General features: G+C 39.7%; 1 protein-coding gene across 1 annotated transcript in view; it reads right to left on the reverse strand.

Moving 5' to 3' along the window:
• Nucleotides 1–609: 609 nt before the first annotated feature.
• Nucleotides 610–13,924, reverse strand: part of stim1b (stromal interaction molecule 1b) — a 45,079-nt gene continuing 31,764 nt past the window's right edge. The window contains 8 exon segments of the mRNA XM_048166195.1: nt 610–1,811; nt 1,813–1,828; nt 3,445–3,508; nt 8,749–8,829; nt 9,032–9,267; nt 11,778–11,878; nt 11,996–12,163; nt 12,485–12,662. Of these exon segments, the coding sequence (XP_048022152.1) occupies nt 1,419–1,811; nt 1,813–1,828; nt 3,445–3,508; nt 8,749–8,829; nt 9,032–9,267; nt 11,778–11,878; nt 11,996–12,163; nt 12,485–12,662 (1,237 nt within the window). The 3' untranslated portion in view covers nt 610–1,418.

Consider the following 13,924-nt stretch of genomic DNA (forward strand, 5'->3'; position numbering starts at 1 on the left):
TTTGTGAGTGCAGATGCATGGCTAAGGTCTTCATTTAGACAACTTTAAAGGTGATTTTCTCAATATTTAGATTTTTTTTTGCACCCTCAGATTCCAGATATTCAAATAGTTGTATCTCGGTCAAATATTGTCCTAACAAACCATATGTCAATGGAAAGCTTATTTATGCATGATGTATAAATCTCAGTTTCAAAAAATTGACCCTTATCACTGGTTTTGTGGTCCAGGGTCACAAATGAAAGAAATGCTCACCAAGGCTGTTTATTTGATCAAAAATACAGTAAAATATTATATATTATTGGCTTAAATGTCTTCACTGTCACTTTTTACCAATTTAATGTGGCCTTGCTGAATAAAAGTTTTTCTTAAAGAAACTTTTGAATGATGGTACCAAAATTAAAAATATAACTGATTTGTTTCAGATTTCATTTTTGATAATACATTGTCCTTATTCAATTAAAAAATGGTGTAATTAATAATTTGACCTTTCACTTTCCTTACAAAGGCTGCCAAAATTAAAATGTCAAATATGAAAAAGAAATAGCTAATAAGTGACAATTTTAAAATGTGAAGTTTTGTGTTCTAGTGTCAAGAAAAGAAACTCCCCAGTTTATGTTGGCACTCAACTTTTTTTTATTCGCCGCAAAACATCCTCCCTTTTATGTCTTTTTTTTTTTTATTACTTCTCCAGTATGAAAGCAAGTCAGAGGCATGTAGGATGAATGAAGTTCATGTAGGCATGTAGTTACACAATGAACATGAGATACAGAGACGAGAACTACAGTACATATCCTGTCTGTGACTCACACACAGGCAGTTCACTGCAATAACATTTGGCAATGCTTAAAATGAAAGGCACCGATCTCCTCTGAGGGCATAACAAGTTTAAAACAAATTTTGGTATCCACAGGAGAAATCAGAAGAGCCAGTCGGTCAATACACAAACACAAATGCTGCACACTCATACTGTGTCATATGGTGTTTTTTTTTTCAGCAAGGAGATTTGGATGGTAATATTTATGGCCAAATGTCTCCTCTGGCAACACAATGTTGGGCTGCATGTGAAAAGGGAAGAAGCCCAAGCAAATCCTATGTAAAACAACAGCATAGCCTTTGCATGCACTTTGGCGTTTGTTTTGAGAGCGAAAGCCCCAAGCTCACGCTACCTACAATTAAAAACAGAAGAAACTTTCACACCAAAAATGGACATAATGCGCCCTTATTTGCTGAAGTAAATAAATAAATGTACAGTGATATCATACCTGTTCCCAACAAATAACTCTTTCTGTTCCCGTTGGTCAACACAATTGTGATATAAATCAAAAATTCCTTATAAATTACATGTTCTTAGTAAACTCTGCTAGGTTAAAACGTACCATCTTAGTCCTTTCATATTAGACAATTTCCCAATACTGTCGTTATTTCTTCGGCCTTCTGAAGATTTTGGTAAAGGTGTGTTTCTTGCGGCCCGTGCTGGAACCTTCAGTGTCTTCTCCAGTGGAGCCACTGTCCTCATCCACCAGGGTCTTCTTGCCTGTGATATGAGAGATTCGATTGGATCCCTTTCCTGACGGGCCGTCCTGCTCGAAGGTGTAGTTGAGAGAGCGCATCGACTCGGCTGAGGCGAGGCTAGACGGCTGAGAGTGGATCTCTCCGAGACTGGCACATTTCTCCATGCCAAAGGTCTTTTTCTGCAGCAGAAGATTGTCGGTAGAGGAACCGCCATTGGTTTTGGACCGCGTACTGTAGAGTGGAGTTGAGGAGCAGAGGGCGTCTCCGGAATGAGACATAGAGAGGGAGGAATCCGATTCCTGACCGGTTCAGATCCCTAGGTGATGGTACAAAAAGAAAAGAGGATTTCAGAATCTACCCATTTCGTTTCAATTTTTAAACTTGGTCAACATGAAAAGGCAGTCACAATCCATTTTACTTCCATATAATGATGTACTTCCAAGTGAATCAATTGGATCCCTCATTATGAATCCATACAGAATGGAGCCAAACCTGAATTCGGTTGCAGTTGATTGTGGGAGACTACTTCCCTCCAGTGTTGGGGAAAGTTACTTTTAAAAGTAATGCTTTACAATATTGCGTTACTCCCTAAAAAAAAGTAACTAATTGTGTTACTTAGTTACTTTTTATGAAAAGTAATGTGTTACATTACTTTTTCTCAGCTGGGCTTTCTTGTTTGTTTTTCAATAACAAAAAAAGTTCTATTTTTGGCAAATGTAAAGTAGCCTGACTACGTCAGACTTCCTACTTCCGCTCAATTTCATTTCGCTTCTGTACTCAGTCTGATACAGCGTCATAGCTTTGTGTTTGCCACCGGTCTGGAAACAGCCGGGCCAATCAACGAACAGAGGGCGGGCTGAGAGCCTTGACGTAGATGCTACGCGCCGAGTTTTACATTGTAGGTTAGAGAAATCGAAAACCGAAACGACCGCGGAAATGGGAAACGAGAACGGGATGCAAATTCGGGTGCATTACTTCGCATAATTGCAAAAGTCGTTACAGCCTTTCACTCCGGTATTTGCTCACATCATCATGTGTACAAAGGTTTACAGTGGAAGTTCAACATAGATTTGATTAGATGCTGATTTTCTCATGCGGCTGTACAGGCGGATAACATACGTCATAACTAAACGTATCTGATTGGCTTACGGGTAACCAATGATTTTAAACTTCAGACAAGCGTCCCCTAGCGAGAGAGAAAACACTTCTCTATTATGCCATTCCAGACTCTGTCTACGAAGCAAAGTGAAGTAGCAGAGTTGGTTTACCAGGCTAAATGTAAAGGCCCTTTCACACCAAAACTGAAATGAATAAGCCTCAAGCTGAAGGAAATGCATATTTACGCCTGTACAGTAGAGGGCGCAACTCAACTTTCAGCTGTGCTGCCATTCTGGATTAAAGAAGAATAGGATATGGGAGAAGGAAGTTCAATTGGCATTGGTTAATAAAGTGAGATTAAATACATAAAGTACATTTAATATAGTTATTACAGGTTTGCGTAAAATTCTGATTGCATTTCACTGTTAAATAAACTGTTAGCAACTGTTTTTAGAATAGGAAATATTTCAGTTATTAATTAGTTCAGGGAGGTTGTGTACAACCTACACACATGCCGTGTGTGTGCACAGCAAACTGTGTTTGTGGTACCCGATGCTTTCAGTACTCTGATCGCTGCGTGAACCAGTGAACCCTGTTGGTGGCAGACCTGAGACCGCCTCCACTGACGTGAAGCATGAAGAACGGTATTGAAGCGCAGCAAAACGTGAGGAAGAGAAGAGTGAGGAAGAGACAGAGGGATGAGACAGAGAAGAAGAGAGCGAAGGCACAGGGAGAAACTCCACGTGACCGATGGAGTGGCTGCGAGTCTGCCGCACATAAGGCCGGCCGGGGGGCCGCAGGGGCCCAGCTTCACTCTCGCTGCCCTCTACCAACCTCTGTGAGCTGAGGTTCAGCGCGGGGTCTCCGTGACGCGGCCGCAGGGACATCAGGCTGGGAGCTGAGGAGAGGCACACACACACACAGATGTTTGTCATTCAAATCATCCAGTCTCTGTGAGATACTCTCTGTACATGGGAGAGAAACAATTAAATCTTATTGAGATAACCCTAACCCGTATTGGTGTCTTGGACACCGTGAATCTCAGCTGCTGAGATTGTATTCTCACTTGAAATGGAGTGGAGGCTTGGAACCGGAAACAGCATTCAATACGTCATGACTTAACTAGGGTACTGTTTACATCTGGTATTAAGATGCGTTTTGGTCAATCGGATCACAAGTAGACGAGGGAGACACATACCCATTTAAGTGTTTTAATCTGTCACTTTTGTCCACTTTCAACTAATGTTGCCAACTGCTTTTGATTGAAAGCACCTAAATCTGATTGCTAAATGTCTCTAGATGATGCCATAATGGCGATTTCACTGATATATAAATATATATAAATACAGATGAGTGAGAACAATCTAGATAAGGTTTGTCCAAGAAGTTGCTAGATTTGTTGCTAGGCTTTTGAAAAAAAAATCTCAAAAGGGGTGAGGGAGTTGCTAAATCTAGTGACAAAATTGCTAAATTGGCAACACTGCTTTTAACCACTTTTAAGATGCGTTTTGGTCTATCGGATCACAAGTAAACGAGGGAGACACATACGCGTTTACACTTGGTGTTTTATTCCATCGCTTTTGTCCACTTTCAGCCACTTTAAGATGCGTTTTGGTTGATCGGATCACAAGTGGACGATGCTAAATACAGGTGTAAAACTTTCGACCACTTCCAGAGATAGTCAAAAATGCATTCGAACAGATTGCTTTCGTGGTGGAAATGTTCATGCAAACAAGTGTGTTCGAATCGCCACAAAAGAACGCCTACTGACCGAATGCGTAAACATTATGGGAAGCGCGCTAGCCAAATGGAATTTAAACCAAAGCAAAAGCTTTCGTTTCTGTTCCCGATTTCTTCGAGGGGAGGGTTTATGGGCGGGGTTTTTTTTTTTCAGATCTTTTGATCTAATTGACAAAATAAGCTTGTGCAATTTACATATGAACACGCACGGAGATGATTTCTGCTCTAATAGCCGCAAGACCATGCCGAATGCGGTGAGTGTGTGTTAGAAATGGGGAATGGGGAGAGAACATTGTGCTTGGTACATTTTTCATCTTCAAACCAAACTTGGATCTTCAGCCGACAAAGTTTAAATTGCATCTGGCTAGTGCGCTTCCCAAAATGTTTACGCATTAAAGGGTTAGTTCAAGCAAAAATGAAATTTCTGTCATTAATTACTCACCCTCATGCTGTTGCAAACCTGCAAGACATTTTCAGAACACAAATTAAAATATTTTTTATCTCCCATAGAAAGCAATGGCATTACCACATTCAAGGTCCAGAGAAGTACTAAAGATATCGTTAAAATAGTCAATAGTCAACGTGACTATAGTGGTTCCATACGTTATGAAGTGATGAGAATACTTTCTGTGTGCAAAAACATACAAAAAAATAACGACTTTATTCAATAATTTTTCCTTTTTCCTGTCAGTTTCGAGGGTTTGGAATGACATAAGGTGAGCAATTAATGACAGAAATTTAATTTTTGGGTGAACTACCCCTTTCAGTCAGTAGGCGGAGGCTGTTTTGTTTTTTTGTCGCTGTTCGAACACACAAGCAGCTAAACTATGAAGGCAATCCCGTCGAATGCGTTTTCAACTACCTCTGAAAATGGTCTAAAGTGGACAAGCTCAAACCGTTTTAGATCCCATGTACATCTGTATTTAGCGTCGTCCACTTGTGATCCGATCACCCAAAAAGCATCTTAACAGCAGGTGTCAACAGAGGACTACATGTGGAACACTAAGCTGTAGTGCTAAATGATATCTGGTATAATATGAGTTGTTCTGCTATGATGTTGATGAAGGCCTGTCTTTGTTGCAAAAGATTGACCACAATAAATACAAACACATCACTGAAACACATTTTGAAAGTTACAGTTGGAAGGAGTGTGCGTGATGATGATAAAAGCACATTAACCGTGGTTAATAAAGGAAAACAGAGCTGGGAAGGAAACAGAGCTGATGATGTGGCACAGGAAGTGAACACACAAAAGTGTGAAAGCATTGCAAGACTGCAGTGCAAAGAAGATAAGTGTCCACAAAAACCGTATGATAACAGATAAACAGTTTACAGCCTACACAAAAATACTGCCATGGTGCAGCTCTTGGTTAGTTGAATGAATCATGGAAATGTTTAACAGGGATAATGACATTATCCAGCTTATTACACGGCTACTTAAGGAATAAATGGACATGAAATATTGTTTGGAGTCAAATTATTTTGTGGATTTTTCATATTTATATACACGAAACAACTTTTCACAAAGTGTGTAGGCGCATGAATTTGTTCTTAACCTCATTGTAATATTAATGAATTTAGAGTATGAACGACTGCATGGCCAAGGTTAGCAATTTGCATAAAATATGCACAAATCATTTCTATTTCATCTTAATATTTATAGACCTTATGTGGCAAAGGAAAAAGCACGCAGACATCTTTAGAATTTCGTCTTTGAACTTTCCGTTTTTGCGGTAGCTCTTTACGTTTCTATGGCATTGCGGCTGAAGAGTAATTAGCTGGTGAAGTGGATTTACTTATTGTACAGTTAACTAAAGGTATCATGAGCTTTGGATGTCATAACAAATATCAGTGGACCGGGAAGATTGTGAAATGAGCGGTTCATTCATAAACCCGTAATATCTTAACTTCATGCTTCAAGACGGAAAACAATGAGTGCAGTGCTGAAAAGGGGCGGGGCTACATAAGGTCCATAAGGCCACCAAAATTTGTTGCGTACATTTGGTTTCAGTTGTTCCTACATTTTTTGGGTAAATTTAGAATAAATTTTAGTATGAAATATTTTGATCAATCATGATTTGTTCGTGAAAATGTTTGTATGCAGATTTCATGCATAAAAGGTTAGTGAATGAGACCCATTGTCTGCTTGGGACAACAGCCAATACAGTTTAACAGACAATTTTCAAAATGTTTATACGCAGAATGCTGCCATTGTCCAATCAGAATATTCCAAAGAGCCGTCTAATAAGTTTAAATATAGGCTTTGCACCCTGGGCTTAACACTGGGTTAACATTTATATTAACCCTAGATTAAACTCACGCTTGAAAGGGTTAAAAGTGGCTTTAAAGTATTCTAGCTGACCCCCCAGATTGAGTTTTTTTAAGGCAACCATTATTTTAGAACGTTTGCCCTTATAGTTTCCATGGCGACGCATCATGCTTGTCACATGACACACCGCAGCCACAATAACACAGTATGACAGATGTATCGCTATTATTTAATTTTTCCTTTTTTATTTATAATGTTCACAAACTTGCTTGCCATGTTATCAACTACCGATTCTCAAATATTTGTGAATGTGTTTTGTTGTTTAAAAACCTTTATAAATGATCTTTATCTTGATTTATAACGCGAGATTAGCTTGCGCCGCAGTTCAGAGACCTCTCAGTTGGATTTACAGCATGTGAATTCATCGGTTTCTCCCCAAGTACATGCAAGTAAGTGGCTGGTGAACTGGAAGAATAATAGAATAATGGTAAACTTTATAGTTACTTAGGCCCACTATGCGTGTCTGATATGAATAAACACCTGCAAATTATATTTGAATGGATTGTTGTTGCTGCTTCCACTGATGACATCTGACATCAGTGTGTATTTTACAAACTCTAAATGTGTTGCTTTACTAGTGCTTATGTGTATTTATATGTCTGAAACCTAAAAAAAAGAAATTATGTGGCTGAAAACACTGCATAGTTGTGATATATGACAAGCGCTGAGCGTGTCCGTCTCTGGCTGTGTACCAGCCAAAGAGCGAAAGCACAGTTTGAATCTGGCAGTTATATGACGTCATTGAAATCCTGAAAGGGGGGTAATGTGTTTTAAAGGATTAGTCCACTTTTAAATACACTTTTCCTGATAAATTTACTCACCCCCATGTCATCCAAGATGTTCATGTCTTTCTCTCTTCAGTCGAAAAGAAATGAAGGTTTTTGAGGAAAACATTCCAGGATTATTGTCTTTACAGTGGATTTCAATGGCTACCAACAGGTTGAAGGTCAAAATTACAGTTTCAGTGCAGCTTCAAGGGCTTTAAACAATACCAGATGAGTAATAAGGGTCTTATCTAGCGAATCGATCGGTCATTTTCGAAAAAAATACAACCGTTTATGCTTTATAAACAAAATATCGCCTTGAACGTACTTTCCGCTTCCGCATTCTTCATGACGCTTACGCTGAATGTCCTACGCCTTCCCTATTCAAGTTACGGAAAAAAACGAAACTGCCGCCGCGTTCGTTCCGTAAGTAGAATAGGGAAGGCGTAGAACATTCAGCGTAAGCGTTATGAGGAACGTGGAAGCAGAAAGTACGTTCAAGGCGATGTTTTGTTTATAAAGCATAAACGGTTGTATTTTTTTCGAAAATGGCCGATTGATTCGCTAGATAAGACCCTTATTACTCATCTGGTATCATTTAAAGCCCTTGAAGCTGCACTGAAACTGTAATTTTGACTTTCAACCTGTTGGTAGCCATTGAAATCCACTGTAAGGAGAATAATCCTGGAATGTTTTCCTCAAAAACCTTCATTTCTTTTCGACTGACGAAAGAAAGACATGAACATCTATGATGACATGGGGGTGAGTAAATTTATCAGGAAAAGTGTATTTAAAAGTGGACTAATCCTTTAACACCAAGTTAGCTTTTACAATGCTAACACCAAATGTTAAAAATAACCCAAGGTTAACAATTTCAGTGTGAAAAGCCCATATATGTATATATACATAATTTAAAAAGAAAGCTACATACAGAGCATTGCTTTGCAGCATTATTTTCAATACAAAAGTGTGGTCACATTTCGGCATTATTTCACGGGCAAAAAAGTCGGTGCAAACATGGAATCAGTGGCTTCTAATTCATAATAACATCTTTAATAGTACAGTAATGATCACAGTAGACCAAGATTTTACCTGCTCAGGTGTTTATCCACACTGAGATGAATATAAACAGCAGCACTGATTCCACATCTGCACTTTAAAAGCCTAATAAAGGGTTAAAGGTGTTTTTTAAGAGATGGATATAAAATTTCCATCTAGAAGCTCTTAACCGGCCAGTGGGAGGAACACAGAAGTGTTTTGCTAAGTGTTAGCATTGGCTGAGAGAATAAAGGGGGTGCTGCCAACCAGAATGTTTCCACAGGGTTTGGCTCTCGGCGGCCACGGGCCAAAGGTCGCTCACTCGCCGATCCATCTGCCAGGCGGCATCTGCGGACATTAGCCAATGATATCACACCACACAAAGGCAAAGCTCAACGGAAAGCTTAATTGCCATGTATTAGGGTTAGAAAACTACCGACCAGATCATTTTAAAATGGTTACAGACTGCTGAGAAGCTTTAAAATGCGACACAGATGAATATGATCAGATTTAACTCAATGTACCACACTTGTGTGCATGATAAACTCACATTGCAGGGTTCCTGGGGAAAGTATGTCCTCATCCATGTCGTCTAGGTCGTCGGAGAGCAGTAGGTGTTGGGGTGCAGCAGAGCGGATGCCCAGGAAAGCAGGGTCCAGGTTGAGGGCAGAGGCCAGAGATGACATGCCAGGGTTATTGACAATATTATAACCGGTCAGAATCTCAATTTGCTGCCACCGATGGAGCTTTTCTCTCAGAGCAGTGGTCACTTCTCCCAGAGCCTGTCTGCAGAAGTGAGAGAGAAAGAGAGGTGAGGCTTAGTTTGGTTGCTGTTACTCTATATATAAAGGGTCATTATTGGCATTTAAGATTCCATGGAACCTTTCACATTCACAAAAGAAATAAGGGGCTTTTGCACCGAATAGTTCTAGGAACTCAGTTATAGGAACTGGCCACTAGAATAGTTCCCCAAGAACTAATTTCTCTTCTGGGCCATATTTCTGGTTGCATTCACACCGGGAATAGGAACTCTAAAGCGGTCGACAGCAGCGTCTCTAAGCGTGGCATTTACAAGCGCTAAAAACCGGTGGATGGAGGATGCTGTGATTGTGTTTGTTGTGTGTTGTGGGTTTCGTGATGCATAATGCATAATTTTACGTGAATGAACGAGCAAAAAGTGGGTATTACATATCATTGAGGTGGAGAAAAGAACACAACCCTACAGACAACAGGTAAATGCCGTTATCACTGTTTTCCATGTTCATGAATATGTTTACACGGCTTTTTAAAATTGCCGGGTGCTGGTGTTTGACATGTGTTTGACCAATCAACATACATTTACGTCATAGCTAGTTCCTATAGTGCTGGTTTAGACCCTACTCTGAAGTAGGAGCTAATTTAGTTCCCCCAAAAGGAGTTCCTTGAACTAAAATCGTTCCTAGTTCCTGCTGTGCAAACACGGCAAAATCTGGGTACTTCAGCCAATAGTTCTAGGAACTATGAAAAGGTTCCTCTGGTGCGAAAGCCCCTATACTCTTTATATTGGAAAAAGGTTCTTCAGATTATTAAAAAGTTCTTCACACTAAAGGTGATGATACACGGGGCAACTTTTTGAGCAATGTTGCCGGGCAATGTAGCCGAGCAACGTTGCTTGGGCACTTTCCCATTGAGAATGAGCAACAAATTTATATCTGGATACGTTAGATCGGTCGTGGGCAATTTTTTGAGATCCTCCAATCAGAATGTTAGCAGCCGATCACGTGACCAGTTCGGAGTTTTCAGAAAAAAATTCAAACAAGATGGCGGCCTCTCACCGGCAGTGGAACGGAGAAAAAGAGTGTGAACTTATATCTTTTTACGCTAGTAAGTTGTCATGCGTCAACCCAAAACAGGGAATTTACCTCATATATTGCTTAAAATACCAACAACTGTCCAAAGTAATGCATGTAAGCTGTAATTAAGCCATTGAATGTTTTCAGTTAAATACTAAAAAGACGGAGTTAGTTTAACGTCTGTAGTAGTGTAGGCTGTAGGGCGTATGACATATGAATGTAACTTTTGACGCGGGTTCGAATCTGCCTTTTGCTGAACTCGGTATTCTCCCTTTTTCTATCACAAATCAGATCGGAAAGGCATTTATTTTTAATAAAAATTAAGAAAATATTTGAAAAGTTGAAAAAAAGTGCCTATAAGTGTTTATAGTAAGGTATTTATTGGGTTGGCAATAGATTTGCTCCTCTCTGATTAGTTGCTGCCAACTGTCTGTTGCCCTAATTAGTTGCCCTGTGTCTCATCAGGTTGCCCGTTGACGGCAACATTGCCCAGCAATATTGCTCAAAAAGTTGCCACGTGTATCATCACCTTAAGAGGCCATTCACACAGAGTGTGTTTTTCCATTCCACTACGCTACTCTTCCATGGACGTGTTTAACAGTTGCACTTTGCATCTTGTGCATGATATGGCATTCTAAAAACATGCACAACAAAAAGGTTCAACTTTAAAAAATGTGAAACTTTTCACGTGTGCACAGGATTTTTTGCATGCTCACGTGTTACAACTTACGGTTTATATATATACTGTCTGTAACATATTTCATTTGTGCGACATTTTACTATAAAGAATAGGAGAGTGTGGCTGCGCATTAATTAATAAAGATCTATTTGCTCAAAATTTGGCTTTTGTTAAGTCAGTATACCTCTAATATCACTGCCTTATGTCCGCTTTAAAGCATCTCTGTGACGGTCGAGAAACACACGGCGAAATGGGCTGATGGCGCAATGCAGCTTGTGTGTGCATTGTCCTATTTGCCAAGTTCAAGGGTCCATAAAAAGACTGATAAAGTAAAGAGTGCTGTAGGGCAGTACATCATATTTCAAGGCCTTATGTCCACTTTCATGAATTTAACTCTGTGGCGGCCAAGAAACCACGCCACAAAATGGGCTGATGGCACAACAGGTGGCTCAATATGCATTGTCATATCATATGCTAAGTTTAATGGTTCATAAAAAACATTAGTACAATAAAAAGTGATACAAATTTGGATTTCGTTAGGACAATATATTTATATTGTCCCATATAAAATATATTGGTAGAGTAAAATGTATTAAATTTTTGTATTTCACAAGATCAAAACATCCTTTATTAAACCACTTTGTCGGATTTCACCCAACATGGAGGAGAAATGCTTATTTTCTTCATTCAATTCTAACAGCACTTATTGCGCGAAGAGCCATAGACATAAAGGACTTAAGATATAAAGGGAGCCTCACGCTTGGTGACTCAAAATGGTGACTCACCTGGCTGACAGGATTTTGTGATCGACATCATCCAGTGAAGGGCTGTGGGCTAAGTGGAACGTCCCAAAGATAGTTCCTCTCTTCTTCTTGATCTTTTCTGCCTGTTATGGTGGTCACAACTTCATTGTTAACAGCAATACCAGCAATAAGCTAGCTGAACAAGATTTAATATTCAGTTAAAGCTTGTAATATGTGAATATGTGACTTATGTATCTTACCCCTTCTTTAGCCACTGTGAGCTGTTTTTCTGCATTCTGTTTCTTAATGTTGTAGTACTGCACCTCCACCTCGTGTGTGAGCTGCAGCCACTTCTGCAGGGCTTCAGGAGGAGACCAGCCGCTCCTCAACTCCAGCTCCCTCTCAGCCTTCTTCAGAGCCATTCGCACCTAAAACAAACACACACGCTCATAAATATTGGCTGCATTTCAGTGTTTTGAGGAGGGAAGCCTCTTCACCAGTTCCCATGGTGATGGGACACCTGTAAGGTGAAACTGTGAGAAACTGCAAGGTTCTCCAAATGTTGCTAATGAATGAATGATGAAAAGAGGCATGTGCCTTAGACATAAATCATGCTATTATTTTACTAGGGTTTGGAAGGCTCCGCTCCATTTATATTCTGATCCACGTTGTGCCTGACAACACTCCTTAGCTGTTATAAATTCAATGTAAACCCTTGCTTCTTGGGGCTTATTGCTTTATTGTAATACCTGTTCCAGCTCCTGCTCTGCATATGTCTGTCTGCTCAGCTCGTTCTCAGTTCCCTCACGCAGTTCTCGCAGTCTCTGAGCCTCCTGCTTGGCTTCGTCAATCTCTCTTTTCATTTGCCGCTCCAGGTTGACCTTCTCCACCTCCACCGAGTGGTGCTCTTCCTGTGCGATCTGCAGCCTGAACACAAACACATTATTAATCTCAAGCTGAACCACTGTTAACTCGTTGGGGTTACCCTACAGTTAATGATACTAACAGTTATATTTCCCCTGAGCCACCATCAGGTGGAGCTCTGGAGAATTCAGTAGACATGAAAAGGGAACTGGATCTGCAACACTCTACCACACCTCTTCCTCAAGAAAAAACAGTTGAACAAGATGTGGCCTGTTCAGTGTTGTAATTTTGTGGTAAAACAGCTTTACAGGGAAATGCATCCTCACAGCTATACACTGGAAGACCATTTAGATATTTTAGGACATGGATGACTAAATTTAGTTGTGTTAATGCGGCTAATGTGATTTTGTGTTGACAAGAAGTCTTCGATTCCATTCAAAATAATTAAAATCTGTTTTGTTTGACATATCTGTGATATCACACAGTGTTATCTTTCCTAGGCTTTCAGCTGATGCACATGATATTCTTCTCTCGTGCTGACGTAGTCCAAGTTCAAACAGGAAGTAAGGTATAAATTATACTGTCAATGATGTGACAGTGGCCAAGGCAGCAAGTTACACTCACATAACTGGGAGCGGGAGCAGAAGTTAAATGCAAAGGAAGGAAATGAACAGCAGACAACAACTAGAAAAGTTCATCAACAAAAAATCAGACAGACAGACAGACAGACAGACAGATAGACCAAAATGCAGACATAGACAGATAGATAGAACGTGAGACAGACAGATGTAGACAAACATACATAGACACTAGGGATGCAACAATACAGTTAGCCCACGGTTCAATACATACCTCGGTTTTTTAACCACGGTTTTCGGTTCGGTTCGGTTCAGTTTGTTATTCTATGCTTAGGCAATAGGAACAGTAAGAGGTTAGTAGAAAAAGTAAAAACGATTTATTGCAATACTCCTTTATTTTATTTAAAAGCAAAGAAAAGTCCACTAGTTTCTAGTGTATGGTATAATATAAAATAATTTTTTATTTTAAAATTAACACTGACATCTCACAGCTGTTGGTAGCCCATGTACAAACTGTACAAACAAATTCTCCAAAGCTGTTTACCAAGCTTTCGATTAAATTTAATATTTGAAATCACCAATAAAATCTGACAGTTCTGCCTCATTTTATTTTATTTTATTTCTTAAACGCTGGAATCATGACAAAAAATCTGTACTTTTCAGGCTGGATCAAGCTAATGCGTATGCGCAGACCTAAATGCGCGTCTCTTGTGCCTCATTTCGGAGACACTCGTCTGGCTGTTTCTA

Source organism: Megalobrama amblycephala, linkage group LG18, assembly GCF_018812025.1.
Source record: "Megalobrama amblycephala isolate DHTTF-2021 linkage group LG18, ASM1881202v1, whole genome shotgun sequence".
In the NCBI taxonomy this organism is placed as follows: Eukaryota; Metazoa; Chordata; class Actinopteri; order Cypriniformes; family Xenocyprididae; genus Megalobrama; species Megalobrama amblycephala.